The sequence below is a fragment of the Megascapheus bottae genome, chromosome 14 (assembly GCF_031878675.1).
Source record: "Megascapheus bottae isolate mThoBot1 chromosome 14, mThoBot2.hap1, whole genome shotgun sequence".
NCBI lineage: Eukaryota > Metazoa > Chordata > Mammalia > Rodentia > Geomyidae > Megascapheus > Megascapheus bottae.
In genome coordinates, this window is record NC_143522.1 from 24363451 (window position 1) to 24382317 (window position 18867).

The 18867-nt window shown below is 43.3% G+C and overlaps 3 protein-coding genes across 6 annotated transcripts in view; 1 reads left to right on the forward strand and 2 right to left on the reverse strand.

The window, feature by feature from the left end:
- The window catches only part of Atxn3 (ataxin 3), a 28592-nt gene extending 17543 nt beyond the window's left edge, over window positions 1-11049 (reverse strand). For 2 of the 3 annotated variants that reach the window (XM_090344719.1, XM_090344718.1), the window contains exons 1-5: window positions 10862-11049; window positions 5329-5493; window positions 5099-5143; window positions 3029-3114; window positions 2282-2348 (exon numbers count right to left, since the gene is read on the reverse strand). In XM_090344719.1, the coding sequence (XP_090200845.1) occupies window positions 2282-2348; window positions 3029-3114; window positions 5099-5143; window positions 5329-5493; window positions 10862-10885 (387 nt within the window). In that variant the 5' untranslated portion in view covers window positions 10886-11049. The remainder of the gene's footprint in view (window positions 1-2281; window positions 2349-3028; window positions 3115-5098; window positions 5144-5328; window positions 5494-10861) is intronic. The other variant, XM_090344720.1, reaches the window with a different exon arrangement.
- A 2720-nt stretch (window positions 11050-13769) lies between these two features.
- Window positions 13770-18190, reverse strand: Ndufb1 (NADH:ubiquinone oxidoreductase subunit B1). Its single transcript, XM_090344723.1, has 3 exons — window positions 18083-18190; window positions 15898-16042; window positions 13770-13879 (listed from the first exon to the last, which is right to left on the reverse strand). Exons 2-3 carry the CDS (start codon window positions 16035-16037, stop codon window positions 13843-13845), a joined length of 177 nt encoding a protein of 58 aa, XP_090200849.1. The 5' UTR covers window positions 16038-16042; window positions 18083-18190; the 3' UTR covers window positions 13770-13842.
- Window positions 18191-18441: 251 nt separating this feature from the next.
- Cpsf2 (cleavage and polyadenylation specific factor 2) overlaps window positions 18442-18867 on the forward strand; it is a 35001-nt gene continuing 34575 nt past the window's right edge. For both annotated transcript variants that reach the window (XM_090344725.1, XM_090344724.1), the window contains exon 1: window positions 18442-18596. The gene's annotated coding sequence lies outside the window, so the exon portion shown is untranslated. The remainder of the gene's footprint in view (window positions 18597-18867) is intronic.

Genomic DNA, 18867 nt, shown 5'->3' on the forward strand with positions numbered 1-18867 from the left:
TCTTGAAAGCTACCATTAAATTTTTCTCCAAACTATCAGCCCAGCATTAATATCACAATGATGTGGGGAAAATGACAACTATAAACTTTTCTTGCTATTGGTGATTTTAGTTAAAACAATATAATTGTGAGAATGTCACATACAACAGGAAGAAAATGACACTAAGCTGCCATTTCACAGCATTCACATAACCCACAGACACAGCTTCAAAAGTTACCATTGGGCCAGGAGTTTGGCCTAGTGGTTAAAGTGCTTGCCTAGCATGCATGAAGACCCGGGTTTGATTCCTTGGTACCACATACATAGAAAAAAGCAGGAAGTGGTGCTGAAGCTCAAGTGGTAGAGTTCTAGCCTTGAGAAAGTCCAAGGACATTGCTCAGGCCCTGAGCTCAAGCCCAGGACTGGCAAAAAAAAAAAAAAAAGTTACCGTCAACATGGGGAACAATTATTTTTCCTAGATTTTCATACTGCCAGTTCTTTCCCCACAGAAACAAGCTCAAGTGCAAAATATACTTTTAACAAATATAAATTCAGAACAAAGGTAACAAGGCAAAATTTGATATGGCTTTATGAAAGATAAATTCATTCAAAATGTAGAAATCAATTTTGAAGAACATTTGAAAGTTTTAAAATAACACTATGTTAAGTTTCCCTACAAGTCAATACAAAGGAATGTATGAAACTGAAATCTTCAGACCCTAAAAATCCAGTGGGTGGGCCGGGAGTTTGGCCTAGTGGTACAGTGCTTGCCTAGCATGCACAAAGACCCAGGTTTGATTCCTCAGTACCACATACGGAGAAAAAAAGCCACAGTGGTACTCTGACTCAAGCAGTAGAGCTCTAGCCTCGAGAAAGCCCAAGGACTCTACTCAGGCCTTGAGTTCAAGCCATGGGACTGGCAAAATAAATAAATAAATAAATCCAGTAGTTAATACAGAAAAATAAAACTGAATCACAATTTCTCAAAGCCAAAATGGTTCATTCGACTCATCTCTACCCTCATGTTTGTCACTTTGGTCAACTCCAATCTGGGTTCTATAAGACAACTCCTTCACAGTCTCAGCTCCCCTGAAGACTAAAATCTGTGAGTTTTGGTACAGAGACAGAAAGCAGGACTTTTCAAACCAATAGTCCCAGGCAATAATCACTGAAGACAATATTACTTCTAGGTGGCAGCCAGTGACTTAAAAGATGGTTTTTATTTTTGAATTATCTTTTACTCATTTAACTTAATGCATTCCTTCTTGATTTTATTTATTTTTGCTTATTTGATTTCCTAGAAAGAACAGTTTTGTTGCGGCATAGCTGACATGTAATAAACCACACATATACAATCTGAGATGTTTTAACGTTCATATATACCACGAATTTGTGAATACATTCACCACAACCAGGAACCTTGTGCCCCTCTGTAGGCCTGTACGTCATGTCTCCTCCTTCATCCCTTCACAGACACAGTCGATCTGCTTCACATTATATAGGTTAGTTCCCTTTGTTAGACTTCAGTAAATGGAACCATAGGGCAGGTAGGGCTTTGTCTGGTTCCATTCAATATAATTATCCTGAGGCTGATCCATGTTGTTTTGTGTGTGTGTGTGTGTGTGTGTCAACAATTCATTCCCTTTCCTTGTACAAGCTGGTTTCCAATAACCTTCTACTGAAGGTGTAAAATTCTAATAAAAAGACTTTAAATTATTCAATTTCTTTTTCTGAAAGAGCACTTGCTCAAGATATATCCCATGGTCTGTAATTCAAGTGTTTCATGTAGATATAGGGCATTTTTTTAATCATTTGAGTAATCTGATTACACAAAGATAGTTGTTTTCATGTATGCGCAATGAAATTTGTGATGGTACTGTGCTAAACACACATTTGTAAATGTGATCACTAACAAAACACATTTATCACAAAAAAAAATTCACTTAAAATGTGGCCATAGCTGAACTGTCAACAGGGTTTCTTATGGTGCAAATTATAAATGGTTGTCACAAATATATCAGAAAACTGACATTAGCTCTTTTTCTTCTGAAAATTATCTCTTAAAGTATCAAAATTCTATCTGCCCATATTGACTCTGGCTTATGGAAGTAGCTCAGTGGTGGAGAGCATGTTTAGCATGTGAGACCCTGGGTTCTATCCCCAGCACCAAAAACAAATGACTGAATCCGTGCCAACACACACACCACTGATCCGTTTCATTTTAAAGGTACTAATCCTTATATTTTGTTTCAAGTAGAATACAGAATGGGAAAAAAAGATGAGAAAGGTGGAAAAATATTACCTGTTTTCCTAATTTTCTAACTGTAAACCAGTGTTCTTTATAATTGCATATAAATGATCTTTCATTTCTAGAAAAAAAATACACAATATTAAGTTGGAATATTATGAGTTCATATTCATTTATTGTGTCTACTAGCAAGTATTATACAGTTTTTTATATAATTTAGGATGTTTATGGTTAAGTACCATTGATTTTTTTTTAAGAGAAAAATCACACAGTCAAGGCTCTAGTAGCTCATGTCTAGAATCCTAGCTACTCAGAAAGCTGAGATCTGAGAACCGAAGTTTGAAGCCATTTCAGATAGACAAATCCAGGAGATTCTTATCTCTAATTAACCAGCAAAAAGCTAGAATTGAAGGCATGGCTCAAGTGGTAGAGTACCAGCTGTGAGTGAAAAAAATCCCAGGAAGAGTGGCAGGCCCTGAGCATAAACCCTGGTACAACACTGTAACTGTATGAAGCTCTCTGCACAGTTTAGTGATACTGTGTCAGAATGATAGCTGCTCATACCACTGAGAAATCAATTCTGTGCTGTCTCTAATATTGGGAGTCTGAAAGCATTACCCGTGATGCTTAGAAATACACCGAAAAGATGAAATAGGAAAGTTGGAGAGAATGAATAGTAAACATCAAAACAAAAGCATTGAAACTTTACTTTTTATTCATTCAGAAATTATAGCTTAAAAAAAATCGGATTTCAAAATCAAATGTAGAAAAAGCAAAAAACAAACAAATTTTAAATCTTACATAGGATCAATCCTGAGCCTCTGATACTCTGGACTGTTGAACAGGATTAGTTCTAAACCCCAGACTTTCAAGGCATTGCTTATAACCTGTTAAAGGAAAAAACAAAAAGCAACTTTTCATGAGCTAAAAGCAACAATTCAATTCAAATTGAAGTAGTATAGCCATATCAATTGTATATACAATTGTACATCATATGTTAATTTACCTAAAAAGGTTACGGTTCTAAAAGTATGTCTACAAAGAAATATTACTAAATCTATAGTTGACACATGTGTGCTTGAAAAGACTGCTATTTATACCAGGTTTCTCAGACTTCTTAGGAAGCAAAATTCCTAGATAAAACTGATCCAAAAATCTACATGTCCGCTCCAGATACCCGTTATTTACAATGCCCATAATCACATGGTGATGAAAAAATAAGTTCTCCCAACAGATTTAAATAGAAGATTTCCTCCACATTAGAATTCTATCATTGAGGTTGCTAATCTATAGCAAATCTGATTATTTTAAACTGTCTGAGAATGAAAGAGAAATTCCTAAAAATTCACTACCCTCCAGACATGCCAATAAAGAAAGCTAAGCCAACTAGCTGTAATATAAGCACAAAAAAAATGTAACGTAGAAGTCATGGCAAACATGAACTGCTATGAAGAGTGACACCACACATATAGGAAATGACAAGAGCTGGGCTGACCCCAGCCACTGATCTCAACGCAGCTTCAGTGGTCCTGACTAATGACCAACACTAGGAAGCACCCAGAGGTACTGCTGGGGAATGAGAAGTCTAGGAAGGGAGACAGGTGTCATGAAGACATATAAGTATGGAAATGAGGTCAATAAAAGGTACTAAAAGAAGAAGTGTGAGTACACTTCATACTGTTAGAATGAAAGACCCACATATAAAGAATTTCCCAGTAGGGGTTGGGAGCATGGCCTAGTGGTAGAGTGCTTGCCTAACATGCACAAAGACCCAGGTTCGATTCCTTGGTACCACATACACAGAAAAAGCCAGAAGTGGTGCTGTGGCTCAAGTGGTGGAGTGCTAGCACCGAGGAATGCCCAAGGACAGTATTGAGGCCCACTCAAAAAAAAAAACCCCAAAAAACAAAGAATCTTCCAGTATATAAATAACCACAGATTAGAATGACACCTAACGGTACAAGTAATGTAAAACTAAATGAATTAATAAACAAACAACCAGTCTGGGAGCTGGTGGCTCAGTGTTGGAGTTACTCAGAGGCTGAGACCTAGAAGATCAGAGTTTGAAGCCAGCCCAGGTAGAATAGTTCGTAAGACTCCATCTCCTATTACCTAGCAAAATGCTCAACTAGATATGTGGTTCAAGTGTTAGAGTACCATGTAAGCAAGAAAGCCAAGCAAAAGATCAAGGCTCTGAGTTCAAGGTGCAGTAGCAGTAGCAAAATAAACACACACACACACACACACGCGCGCGCGCCCAGAATTAAAAGGGAACTACAGGGGTTATGGGTATGGATTAGTGGGTAGAGTACATGGGATGTCTAGTATGTATCAGGTCCTGGAGTCAATACCTAGCACAGACATATAAAAAGCTATAAATTGTGCTGGGAATGTGGCTTAGTGGTAGACTGCTTGCCTAGCATACATCAAGCCCTGGGTTCAATTCCTTAGTACCACATAAACAAAAAAAAGCCTGTCAGCCTTAAGCAAAAGAAGCTCAGGGTCAGTACCCAGGCCCTTCAAGCTCCAAGACTGGCCAAAAAAGGAAAAAAAGTAACAAAAGGATCACACTTACCTAAGAGATAATAAGCTTGAAACACTGTAATGTTACTAGAATGAAGGCTAGCAGCTTCTAGATACAAATTAGATATTCTCTTTCAAAAGTAATTTTTACAAGTCCTACACTAAAATGAAAATCCAGCAGTCCTAATGTCCCTGCTTATCTGTATGCAAACCTAAGAAAACTGTACACTCAGTATACAGTCTCTGGGAGGAACTCCTCAAGGTCACATGCTTAATTACAGCAACTATAAACTAACTTTAACCAGTACCTGGGATACAAAGACTTAGTTCATGCTGGTAAATACTTACTTGAATGGAGAAAAAGCCACTGTCATCCATGTTTCCAGAAGGCTGCTGTTAATTGGTTGGGGGGGGGGGGAAGAGGATGGGGAAAGATAAAAGCTGTCATTAGTGCACATTCTCATTTACAAAGCCAAGAATAGAGTTATAATTAACATACATGTCAGATACCTCTAGGAAGAGTGGCTTCCCTCTTTCTAAACAGCAGGCACTGTTTTTTAAGCAAATGCAATCAGTACCTGTAGAAAGGTGCGGTAGTCTTCACTAGTGACTCCTCCTTCTGCCATTCGTATCCTCTCTTCCTCATCCAGCTGATGGGCAATTGACGATAACTCCACAGGGCTAAAATATTCTCCTTGCAACAGATTATTCAGGCAATGCTGAGCACAAAGGGAGCCTTCTTGCTAGTATTGCCAAAAGAAAAACATTTATGTGTGATTTGTTAAGCAGATGTGCATGGTATCTTTTAAAATAGTCAATCATTCATTTTTAAATAGTCAAAGCCAAACTGCCTGTGGAGGAAAACCTGATTACTATTTGGTATATGCATCTGTACCTGTCAACATTATTTTATAGTTACACCAGTAGTGAATCTTCAGCTACTGAATGACTGCCTATGATCAAAAACTTGATCATAGTAAAGGAATTTCATTTACCAAATCTCATTTATTACTATACACAGTGCTGTAAAAACTATTCAACATTTCTAATTTTTAGTACCTTAAAATAAATTCATCTTTGGAGATTCAAAGACAAATTATTAATGCTGAGTAAGCATGTCAATATCTAGAACATTGCTTCTTTTAACAAGCTAATCTTGACTATTTGGTCTAAATGCTTGTTCCTGGGAATCTCACATTTCAAAGAGTTGATGCATATGAGAAAAATTCCATCCAGGTTAGACTTGTCATTCTCTCTCTCAGATTCTTTCTCTCTCTGCAGATTCTGGAGAGCATCGTGCACAGAAGAGTACCAAATCAATGCGAAGCTCACTCCTGGACAAGCCAGCATCCACACTCAGTTCCCCAGGGGATCATTGGCTTCCTTCCTACTCAGGGTGGCACAGCTTTCCATAGGCCCAGTAGCTTCTGGTGCTGGGCAGCTGGCTTCACACACAACTGGCATTCCAAATCCAAAGCCAGACTGCCAGGCATTGAGTAGCCTGTCACCTTCTCAAATGTTGCTTTGGCACGCTGTAGGGAAGGAAGGGAGACTCACGGGTGGATGGGATCCCTTCCAGAGATCACAGATCCTAAGGTTACCTCCATGGGACAATGAAGGATGGGAGAACATTTCCTTCTGTCAACTCTGGCCTCTACATTCTCTCCCCGATCAAGTTTACTCCTTTGTGCAAGTTGTCCACATCAGGCAATTTGTTTTGAGCAATGGGAGATAGGAGATAGTGGGCCTAGAGAGTACACCTTGCTAAATACATATCTTTCTTCATCAATTTCCTAAAAACAACATGTTGTTGAAATAGATGGGGGGTACAGGTGTGTCAATGGAAGAAAAAGATAACATTGAGACGCTCTGAGTTCAAAGTAAAGCTGAAATAAGTTTATCTTCATAGTTTGACAGGAAAATGGTGGTTCACACCTGTAATCCTAGCTACTCAGGAAGATGAGATCTGAGGATCTCATGATCTTGGTTCAAAGCCAGCCCAGGCACTCAAAAGTCCGTGAGACTCTTATCTCCAATTAATCACCAGAAAACCACAAGTGGCAGTAGCCTTGAGCTGAAGAGCTCAGGGAAAGCACCCCAGCCCAGAGTTGAAGCCCCATAACTGACAATAAACAAACCAAAAGAAAACATTTTCCAGGCTGCTTACAGCTAGAAAAGGAACTATACGTCAGGCCGCAGCCATTACAGTGGTGAGAAGCTGTTCTCCCCTGGCCTCTTTCTACTACATTTCACTGCCACAGGGCCAGATTCCCCCTGTAACATATGTGAAGTGAAGGGATCTATAATGATCTACTGGAAAACATCAAAGATGAGCATTTCACAAGAAGTTGCTCAACCCAAAGCATTCGTCATCAGGGAAATGTACATTAAAATCATAATATGGGGCTGGGAATGTGGTTTAGTGGTAGACTGCCTGCCTAGCAAGCATGAAACCCTGGGTTCCATTCCTCAGTACCACATAAATAGAAAAGGCCAGAGTGGTTCTGTGGCTCAAGTGGTAAAGTACCAGTCTTGAGCAAAGCTCAAGGACAGTAACCAGGGCCTGACTCCAAGCCCCAGGCCTGACAAAACAAACAATACAATATGCTACTATTATACACTCTCCAGAAAGTCTCCAAAATGGTCGAGGATTAAAGGCATAAAAACTGTTGTATGCTACGGTGTGAGTATAAATTAGGATAACCACTCTTTCTGACATCTACTAAAGCTTAACATATGCATGCCCTATAATTAGCCATTCCACTTCTGGATATTTAATGCAAACATATCCATCAAAGGCATGCATGAAAGTGCTCATCAAGGCACTATTTGTAATGACTTCCAAACTGCTAGTTTAGGTCCTAAAAGTAGATGAAGTATGATAGTCGCAGGAGAATACTATATACCTACAACTGCAACAGTATGGACAAATCTCTAGTACTGTTTAAAAAATATTCAAGAAAGAAGGGCCAGGAGCTCGGCCTACTGGTAGAGTATGCATGAAGACCTGGGTTCGATTCCTTAGTACCACACACAAGGAAAAAGCTGCAAATGGTGCTGTGGCTCAAGTGGTAGAGCTCTATCTAGCCTTGAGAAAGCCCAAGACAGTGCTCAGGTCCTAAGTTCAAGTCCCAGGACTGGCAAAAAAAAAAAAAGTATGTATCATATGATTTCACTTACAAAAGTTCAAAAACATGCAACAAGAATCAACAGCACCAGATTTTCCCTGGAGGAATAGGTAGCACCTGAAGAAGGGTGCAAAGGGGCTTACAGATGTAGCTAATTCGTAACAAATGTGCTATATTTAAATTTTTAATTAAAAAAATAATCAGACAGGAAGGGCAGACACCACTGGTAACTGATGCTTGTAATATTGGCTACGCAGGAGACTATCTATCTTGGAGGACTGAGGGCAAAGCCAGTCCAAGCAGAAAAGACTATGAGACTCAGTTTTCAGTTAATCAGCAAAATGTGGATCTAGAGGCATGACTCAAGTGGTATTACCAGCAATAAGAAAACTCTTGGCTAGAGTGTGAAGCCTTAGTTCAAGTACTGGAAGCACCAGAAAAAGTATCAATCAGAATTCAAGAAAAAGCCTGTGTGAACATACAGCCATTCCACAGATCAAGTGCTAATATGATTACCAGAAACTGGGTTTTCTGGCAACAGTGATAATATAAATTTACTGTCCTGCTGCTATGGTAAATACCTCAGTTTGAGGCTTATGAACTATAGTCACTGTATCTAATATATCAAAACAAATGAGAAAACATTCTTACTAAAGACTTAGCCTTAAATTATGGGATGTAAGTCCTTAGAAATCTAACCCTGTTCAATACAAATAAGACGATATTACTAGAGGAAATACAAAGTTTTATATTTTTTAACATAATTTAATAAACAGCAAAATCAAATCTAGTTCAATTTAAAAATCATTTTGTTACAAAAATAGATAAAATTCTACATGACCGAAAAACTGTACAATGTCCTACCTTGGATTATCCATTTTTCTGCTTTACTCTTCCCCAGTTTATAAAACCACAAAAGGGGGGCTGGGAGTTTGGCCCAGTGGTAGAGTGCTTGCCTTAGCATGCATGTAGACCAGGTTTTGATTCCTTAGTACCTCATACCTATGCATGGACTGGCAAAAAAAAAGAGTCTCCGGGACTTTCCTGCTCAGGATGGCTTTAAACCATGATCCTCACATCTCAGTTTCCAGAGTAGCTAGGATTACAGGCCACTGGCACCACTATGAGGTTAACTTTTTTGTGTGCTGGGCCTGGGCCTGAACTCAGGTCACTGAGATTTTTTTTTGCTAAAAGTGCTCTACCAGTTAAGCCACAGCTGCATTTCTGGATTTTTCTTTTTGATGCTTAGTTGGAGATAAAGAGTTTCACAGACTTTTCTTGTTCAAGCTGGCTTTGAACTGTGATCCTCATATCTCAGCCTCCAGAGTTGCAGGGTTACAGTCAGAAGGACTAGCACCATGCCAGAGTGACTTCCTGTCTGGGTAAGTAGATGTTCATTAAGCTAGCACCTTGCTTTTTATACTTTGGTTCAATTGTTTACCTTCTGCTGTCCTGAGGAATTAAAAGCAATACCGTTGAAAATACAGTGTATCAATCTCATGAAATTGAAAGGGTAGAAGGTGTTCAGATTTCTACAATGAAATGTGGGTCTATATCAAAGCCTTTAAGAGTCAGAAAAATATATTAACATGGAGCTGGGGACCAGTGGCTAATGCTTATAATTTTAGCTACTCAGGAAGCTTAAATCTAAGGATCAAAGCTGGTCCTGACAGACAAATCCATGGCTCTTATTTCCAAATAACCAGCAAAAAGTGAAAAGGAGAAGCATGGCTCAAATGGTAGATTGCCAGTGGAGAGCATAAAAGGCCCAGCAGAGTGCCTGGAGTTCAAGTCCTAATACTGGAACACAAGCAGAAAGAAGCGTGATAACATTTACAAACACACATCAGGTGTGGCACAAACCTGTAATCCCAACACTTAGGAGGAAGGATGATTGCCAAATCCAGGCCACCATGGACTACTGACTTGTCAAGAAATAAATCAAAACCCAAACATTCTGAAACACTTTCTTAAAAGCATTTCATTTCTCCAGGCACAGTGGTTACATGCCTGTCAAGGCAAGAGAATCATGAGTTCTCTGCCAGCCTAGGTTACACAGTGTAACTCTTAATGCTCTTTCACAAGTACTTAACAAAAAATCCTTTGCTTTTTTTTTTTACTAACAGCCTCATAGCAACGCTTTCTAAACTTTATGAAACTATTCTGAAATCAGATTGTATATGCAAAAGTCATCCTGAGGAAGATTTCACTCACACCCAAGTGGCAGGATAATTGTACTTGATTCCAGAGACCAGTTTCTCAAGATGCCATCAACCCCTATCTCTGAGTGTGTGGTTAGGGGAATCCGGAACAGGTGAGGCCGATCCCAACTAAAAATGACTCCATCCATCTCTGACTACAGAAAGAGCAACGCCGGCTTCCAGACAATACTGAAAACGAGCACACCTCTCCTCCTTCCACCGCCCCCCCGAAACTCACTCCTATGACGACGTCCCAGCTCTGGGGGCGCCCTGGGAAAGTTTCCCACTTCCTTCCTAGATGCCAGGCCCTAGGAGGGGCGAGCCAAGGTCTCCGCCCTCGGGTGGAAGATGAGGAACTAGGTCCCCAAGAGCTGAGTGCGTGAGCGATTCCATTATGGAACCGAGGGGCCCGGAAGGAAAAGTTGATGGTGTCCAGGGTCGGGCCTGGGGGGCGGAGGAGCCAGGAAGGCTCCGGAGACGCCGACTCGCGCCAAGCGGGGAGACGCGGGGAGGGGGCTCCCGCCCACGCGAGCCCCCCCGGGTGCCGCCTCCGACACGCCCCCGGGCCGACCCTCCTCCCCGCGGGGGGGACACAACCCCGGCGAGGGGTGTGAGCCGGGGCGTCAGGGAAGGTCCCCCAGCCCGAGGAGGGTGGCGTCCCTCGCCTGGCAAAGACCGGATCGGGGAGCCTCGGGCCACACCCAGCATTCCGTGGACAGCGATCGGCACCCCACGCCCGTCACCGCGCCGCGGAAGGGCCCCCACCGAACGCGGACACTTACTTTCTCGTGGAAGATGGACTCCATATTTATTTGTCTGGAGCCAACGGCCCCCCGTGCTGAAGCAGCCCACCCAGCTCCGCCCCCAGCCGGCCAGCCCCGCCTCCGGGTCCTGCCCACGTGCTTCTCACAGACCAATCATTACTGAGGACGTGGGTCACGCGGTGGAGCTCAGACGAGCGCGTGAAGGCCTGGAAATGGGGTGGAGGGGGAAGGAGAGAGAGATGTAAATGCCGAGGCACGCGACCGTCGTGTGCGCTCCCATTGCCAGTTACTGGGCTACCTGAGCGGTGCTGCAGTGCCACCTGCCGTCCGGAGGATCTGTCACCGCCTTCCACCAGAGCCATACATTCTTTGGTTTCTAGGGGTGTGCAGGAGAGTACCAACCAGCTAGGTTCTATGTTCCTTTTTCCTTTCCGCTTTAGTAGTACATTCTGCTTATCTTGTCCATATGTAATTATTTCGTGTGTGGGTGCTTGTGCCTGTTCCTGGGGATGGAACTCAGGGCCTGGGCGTTATCCCTGACCTTCTTTTTTTTGCTCAAGACCAGCCCCCTACTACATGAGTCATACTCCACTTAGTTTTTTGGTGGTTGATCGCACAGAGAAGTCTTGCGGACTTTCCAGCCAGAGCTAGTTTTAAACTGTGATCATCAGATCTAAGCCTCCTGAGAAGCTAGGATTACAGGCACGAGTCACAGGTGCCCAATTACACATATTTAATATCTACATTTTCCTGCACGGAAAACCCCATTAAAGGAAAAGCCATCACTGCATCCTCCCAATACCTCAAACGGTTAAAAAAAAATTTAGGACTCTTTTACAGTGTAAAAGTAATTTTTACCTAAGGCTTTAGTATAAACTAGGCAGTCTTGTAAATGCTACATACTAACCAATTTAAATGCATCAATTGTTGATGTGCTCATTTTCTTGTTATATACTAGAAAATCGTGGTTACAGTGTCAAGGTCTGATACCAAGTTGCATTGTGAGCACAGCACAGTGGCTCACACCTGTCATCCTCGCTACTCAGTAGGCTGAGATCTGAAGATCCACAATTTGAGGCCAGCCCAAGCAGCAGAGTCTGAGACCCCAATAAACTACCACAAAAAGCCAGAAGTAGAGCTCTGGCTCAAGTGGTAGAGGACTAGTCTTGAGCAAAAACTCAGGGACAGTGCACAGGTCCTGAGTTAAAGCCTCAGGACTAGCACCAAAAAGGGAGAAAAAAGTTACATTGTGAGCTGGGCACTGGTGGTTCAGGTCTATAATTCTTGCTACTCAAGAGACTGAGATCTGGGGCACTGCAGTTTGAACCCAGCCTGGGAAGAAAAGGTGAAACACCTCCCATCTCCAGTTATCTAGCAGAATACTGTACTGGAATGGCTTACATGGTAAAATGTCAGAAAAATAAGCATGAAAGTCTTGAGTTCAAACCCCAGTACTGGCAGAAAAAAAAGCAAGTTGCACTGTGAGGATAAAAATCCAGCATTGTAGCTGGATGCAATGGCTCACACCTGTAATCCTATTCAGGAGGCTGAGATCTGAGGATCATGGTTCAAAGCCAGCCTGGGCACTAAAAGAAAATGAGACTTTTTCCTATGTATGTGGTACCAAGGAATCAAATCAGGGTCTTTGTGCATGCTAGGCAAGCAAGCACTCTACCACTAGGCCAAACTCCCAGCCAATGTGTGACTCTTATCTCCAATTAAGCACTAGAAAGCGGGAAGTGGGGGTTGTGGCTCAAAGGGTAGGATGGTAGCCTTGAGCTGAAGAGCTCAGGTGCAGGGCCCAGGCCCAGAGTTCAAGCCCTAAAATCCAGATTGTTACCACAGTGCTCTAGCCTTGAAGATGAAGCATCAGATGTGAAGTAAAATGTCTGCAAAATGTTGGCAAGGTTAGGATAGCTGTACATCTTGCATCTGGAAAGAATGCTATGATACACTTTGTGTTTATGCTCGTACTAGTTAGGGTTTGAACTCAGGGCCCAGTTTTCACTTGGCTTTGTCATGCAAGGCTAGTGCTCTACCCTTGGCCCCACACCTCTGCTGGTTAATCAGAACTGTGATCCTCATCTCAGTTTTCTGAGTAGCTAGGATTATAGGCATGAGCCTCTGGTGTTGGAGCTACGTTGAATTGGAATAAAAAAAAAAAAGTGAACAAGGCAGCTTGATGGTCCAAGGAGCCAACTTACGATTCCTGGAAGGGCTGGGAAGGTGGCTTACTGGTGGAGTGCTCACATAAATTTCTGGGTTCAATTCCTCAGTACCACATAACAGAAAAAGCCAGAAGTGGTGCTGTGGCCTAAGACTGGCCAAAAAAAAAAAAAAAAAAAAGACAAGGAACGTCTCTGCCTTTATGTGGTTCAATCTATTGAGGATGTGTGTATGGGAACCTACACAATTTGATAAAGTGTAATGCTCCTTCCCCCACACCCACTGGTTACTTTGGAGATGTAGCCTCATCCTTATCTGCCTAAGTTGGCTTTGAATTTTTATCCTCTTAAGATCTCAGCCTCCTGAGTAGTTAGGATTGCAGGTGTGAGCCATGAAAAACTAGCTAAGTTTAATTTTCTTTTGTTTGTAAAATATCAGTTTACATTAATATGTAGAGGGCTTCATTGTTACATTTGTACTGTTTCCATACATAAACTCTTGGGGACACATTAAAGTCATATCCAAACCTCAGCACATTATAACTTTTTTCCTGAACGATATCTGAATAAAATAGATATATGATTTACTAGCATAGGATCCAAACTGAAAAAGAAAATTAAATGTTAATTATAAATTTAACTCCTATATATTCAGTCAAGTGCTCAGTAATTACTTTTGCTTGGTATTTATCTCAATAAAATATGAAAGTATATAAAAATTATCTTGACAAAAAAAAGCACGCAAAGAACCACACTTCAAATTTTTCTAATTAATAATAACGTTTTTATTTTTCACCTAACTTTAGAAATGTGAACATTGTGTGATTGGCCAGTCTACTTCCAAGTGACTTCTTCGTTAGGCCTCAATTCCCTGTGTGGAAAGAAAAGAAGCAAAGAAAAAACTCAAGACTTTTGTAAAGCTCCAGAAGAGTATTTTATATCCCATTAATCTAAATATTTTTGGTCAGTGTGGGGCTTGAACTCAGAGCCTGGGTTCTGCCCTAGAGCTCTCTCACTCAAGGCCAGCACTCTACCACTTGGGTCAGAGCTCTGCTTCTGCCTCTGGGAGCAGGGCGGAGGGGGGGCGGGGAATAAGAGTCCCGGCTGGCTTTCAACTGTGATTCTCAGATCTCGGCTTCCTGAGTAGTTAGGATCATAGTGTGAGCCACAAGCTATCATTTTTAATAACTATTAAAACAAGCTAGCTGGAACCAGAAAGTAACTAGCAAAACAGTTAAGCTTCCCTCTATTTAAATGGCAACTTAGAGTAGCGTTAAAGTGGGCTATCTAAAACCACCTTCTCTTTTGCAATGGGAAAGAAACACTTGGTAATTCTTTGTACATGGGCAGAGGTCAATCAGAAGCTTACCTCTGGTCTCTTAGGCTTTGGGTGGGTACTAGGAATACTAAGGATCACCCACCAGTCCACACAGAACCATTGCCTCAGGGTTGGGAGTTGCTAAACCTTTAAGCTCAGAAAGAAATGTAACAGATAACCAGCCATTATTGAGTCTTTAATTCCCATTTCCTGCATGGGGAGCAGGGAATGTTTCTTTCTTTTTTTCTTTTTTTGGCTAGTCCTGGGCCTTGATCTCAGGGCCTAGACAATGTCTGTCTGTGGGCTTTCTCCAGGCTAGAGCTCAACCACTTGAGCCACAGCACCATTTCTGGTTTTGTTTTGCTATGTATGTGGTACCAAGAAATTGAACCCGGGTCTTTGTGCATGCTAGGCAAGCACTCTACCACTAGGCTAAAATCGTGGCCCGGGAATGTTTTCTTCTTTCTCCCACTTTCATCTTTCATTCTAAACTAAAATTTTAAACGTTAAAAACAAACAATGCCAGGTGTGGTGGCTCTGGCCTATAATCCTTGCTACTCAGGAGGCTGGGATCTGAGTGAGGATCAAGGTTCAAAGCCAGCCAGGGCACAAAAGGACCTGAGACTCTTATCTCCAATTAACCTCTAGAAAACAGGAAGTGGGGCTTTGCTCAAGGGTAGGGTGGTGGTAGCTTTGAGCTGAAGAGCTCAGGGAGAGTACCTAGGCGGAGTTCAAGCCTCATGACCCACAAAAAAAAAAAAAAAAAAAAGCTGGGTGCTGGTGGCTGACACCTGTAATCCTGGCTACTAAGGAGGCTAAGAACTAAGGACTCAGGTTCATAATTTTAAACTTTTCACCTATTCCATTTTTTTTTTCCAGATTAAAGAACGATAATTTCTTAGTTTGTATGATGGCTGTCTTCTGAGTTCATCTTAGGTTTTCTAGACCTCTGGCCAGCTCATTTCATTTGACTCAGGAACACCTACATGTTGTAACTATCCAGGCTGCTTAGTCCTCTTGCCCCGACTTTCTTCCAGTTCAGACAGAGGTACACGGACTGGGAGTTTGGCCTAGTGGTAGAGTGCTTGCCTATCATGCACGAAGACCTGGGTTCGACTCCTTGGTACCACATGCATAGAAAAAAGCCGGAAGTGGTGCTGAGGCTCAAGTGGTAGAGCACTAGCCTTGAGAAAGTCCAAGGACAGTGCTCAGGCCCTGAGCTCAAGCCCAGGACTGGCAAAAAAAAAAAAAAGAAAGCAGACAGAGGTACCCATATGGGTCAATGTTTGATCCTGTTGGCCATGCTCCAATACACAACAGGAGCAGGTCCCTCAGTCACTACGACTCACTGTGCATGCTGAGAAAGCAGCCATTTCTTCCAAATGAGCAGAAGTTACTGTTCATTATTATTGCCATTTCTTCTGAGTAGAAGAAATTACTATTTGCTACTTCTGTCATTTTTCTTGGACTGACATGCTAAGGCTAGAAAAATACCCCCATTATTTTTGCACATAAGACACCAAGAATATTATTCAAAGCTGGCCAATTGTTGGGAAAATGCCCGAACTAACCTTTTAAATAACATACTCTTGTTCCGAAAGGCAGTTAGCTTTTCATCATTCTTTTTGTCTAGATAACATCCAAGAAAAAATCCAGAAGGAACAAGTATATGAACCCAGTGGTCACGTACAAGCTGAAGGAAATTCACCATGATTGCTGGAGGGGAAAAAGTTATAAATTAAAAAATATAACTGCCTTCAAAATTAAAACTGAATACTCTGTCTGAGAATACAATAGTGACAGTATTTCACAATAGTGACACAAAGATGGGAAAGAAAGGGTTAAGGGAGCCTTAAGGGTATAAGAGGATAAATGAATACAATAATGTATCCATGAGAATGTGATTATTATGTACAATTAATGTGCTAATATGTAAAAAAGAAAAAAGCATCTTCTTAAAAATCTATTTGATAGATTAAATAGGTGCCAATGATATAACAGCTGGTTCAAAGTGGTGGCATGCTAGCCTTGAGTAAAAAGAGTTAAGGGACGTCACCCAGGCCTTGAGTTCAAGCCCCATGACAATACAAAAACAAAACCAAAAAAACCACCCCACTGTATTATCCTATCTTTACTAAATTTTCCGTCTCTTTCTTTCCTTCTTTTCTTCTTTTTTTGTCCGCGGTAGGGCTTGAAATCAGGGCAAGGGTGCTGTCCCTGAGGCAAGTACTCTACCACTTGAGCCACAGTGCCACTTCCAGTTTTTGAGCGGTTAATGGAGTCTCATGGGGACTTTTCTGCCCTGGCTGGCTTCAAACTGTGATCCTCAGATCTTAGTCTCTAGGCATGAGCTACCAGCGCCCAGCTAAATTTCATTTCTTTCCTTTTTTTTTTTTTGACAGTCCTGCGGCTTAAACTCAGGGCCTGAGCACTGTCCTTGGGCTTTTCTCAAGGCTAGTGCTGTCACAGCACCACTTCTGACTTTTTTCTATGTACATGGTACCGAGGATTTGAACCCAGGTCTTCTTGCATAATAAGCAAGCACTCTACCACTAGGCCAAACTCCCAGGGACATTTTTTTGCTCAAGGCTAGTGCTCTGCCACTTGAGCCAAAGCACCACTTCCAGCTTTTTCTGTGCGTGTGGTACTGAGAAATGAAAGCCAGGGCTTCATGCATGCTAGGCAAGCACTCTACCACTAGGATATGCTCTCGGCCTAAATTTTATTTCTTACTTCAGTAGTGACATCTGCCAACAAATGTGCTTAGTATCTGTCTATGCTAGGTGATGGGAACTTATTCCTCCCTCTCCATCTGACATTAGTCTGCACACTTAGATGATCATAGGCCCTGGGTGCTATTTCTGAGCGTTAGTGCTCAAGGTTGGCACTATATCACTTGGGCTACAGCTCCCCTTCTGGCTTTTTTGGGGCTTAGAGGCGAGTTTTACAGATTTTCTTGCCTAGGTTGGCTCTGAACCGCAACCCTCAGATCTCAGCCTCCTGAGTAGCCAGGATTACAAGTGTGAGCTATGGACACACAGCTCTTTGTTTAAGCAAAGTCTCCCTATGTATACAGGCTAGCGTTGAATTCTGGATCCTCTTGCTTTGGCCTCTTGAGTGCTAGGTTTACACCTTGCCTCGCACTTATCTTTTAATATTAAAAGAACTCTTTATTTTCTTGCCCTTGTCTACTAAGAAAACTTAATCTGGTATGAATCTTATTTTGATAAATCATTAAGAATTCGTGTTGGAAGTTACATAGCCACTTTAAAAAAGAAACACATTCTATTGATTAATTGCGCCTGTGGTGCTTTTATGTATTCCTCCAAGTGTTTGCAAAAACAGGGCTGGAAGCATAAGCACCTATGGGTTCGGAGAAGCCTAGCACAGATTACGTTTTCAAAGAGCAAAACTAGCTGCTTATTTCTGCGGCAGGGTCAGCTCAAGCAGGTTTCGATGTTCAGAAGAGATTGAGGGTATGTATCCTATCCAGCAGACACACGGCTGGGCGAAGAGCCCCCATTTGTGCAGGAGCAGCCCTGCTCTGCTTCTGCTAGGGGTAAAATCCGCCCGTCGGGCCTAGAGGGATCCGCGTCCCCCCCCCCCCCCCAGCCCGGCCCTACCTCCACCTTCCCAGAGGAGGCCCGACCACCCGTCCAACGGCGCAAGCCACCGCCCAGGGCTTTCCCTGAACCCTTCCCGCCTGCACAATCTCGACCGACGACTCCGTCGCCAGTCCCGGGTCGCGAGACCTACCAGCGACAAAGCCGGGCCCGACTGCAGCACACGACTAAGCCAGACCAAGGGCAGCCGCGGCGGACTCGGCGACCCGCGCAGGCGGAAGCTGCGACCTCGGGAGGTGCCACTTGCGGCGTTCTCCCGGGGGTGGAGGGAAGCGGGTGCCAGATGATACCTCTTATGTCTCCCAAGATTCGCCTCTTGTCGTCACGTGAATGCAGAAACATCGATAATTTCCCGATCACGCTTGATCCCCAGGCGGTGAGACCGCCAGGCCTTCCCGCGGCCTGCGACGACCCTCGGCTTCCTCCCCGTGTCTCCCCCCGCGTGGAGATGGTATGACCCGGGTCGTCCCCGCCTCAGCGGTTCCCCCTCCAGGCTCAAAATGGCGGCGTCCAGTGAGCTCCGTCGGCCGGCCGCTCTTCGCGGCAGCCGCTGCTGCTGAGCGAGCATCAGCTTTCCTGCCCCGTGAACTTGGATCCGACTAGGGGTTGGGAAGGGCAGTGGACGGCTCTGGGGGAGGCCCGACGAGGCAAGTGAGGGCGGGAGAGAAGAAGGCTGCTCCGGATGGGGGTGGGGGCGGCCTCGGCCCCGAGGAGAGCCGGGCGGACGCGCTCCGCGCGGCCTCGGACTCGGCTCTTCAGGTGCCCCCGGGCAGAGATGCCCAGCGCCCGGAGGAGAAGGGACTTCCCGAGGGTCGGAGCCTCTCGGGTCGTCGGTGGCGGGCCGGCTCTCCCTCCTCCGTCTGCTACCGGCAGCCCCTTGGCGTTGCAGGCCGGCTCGGCTCGTGTCTGGCGGCGGTG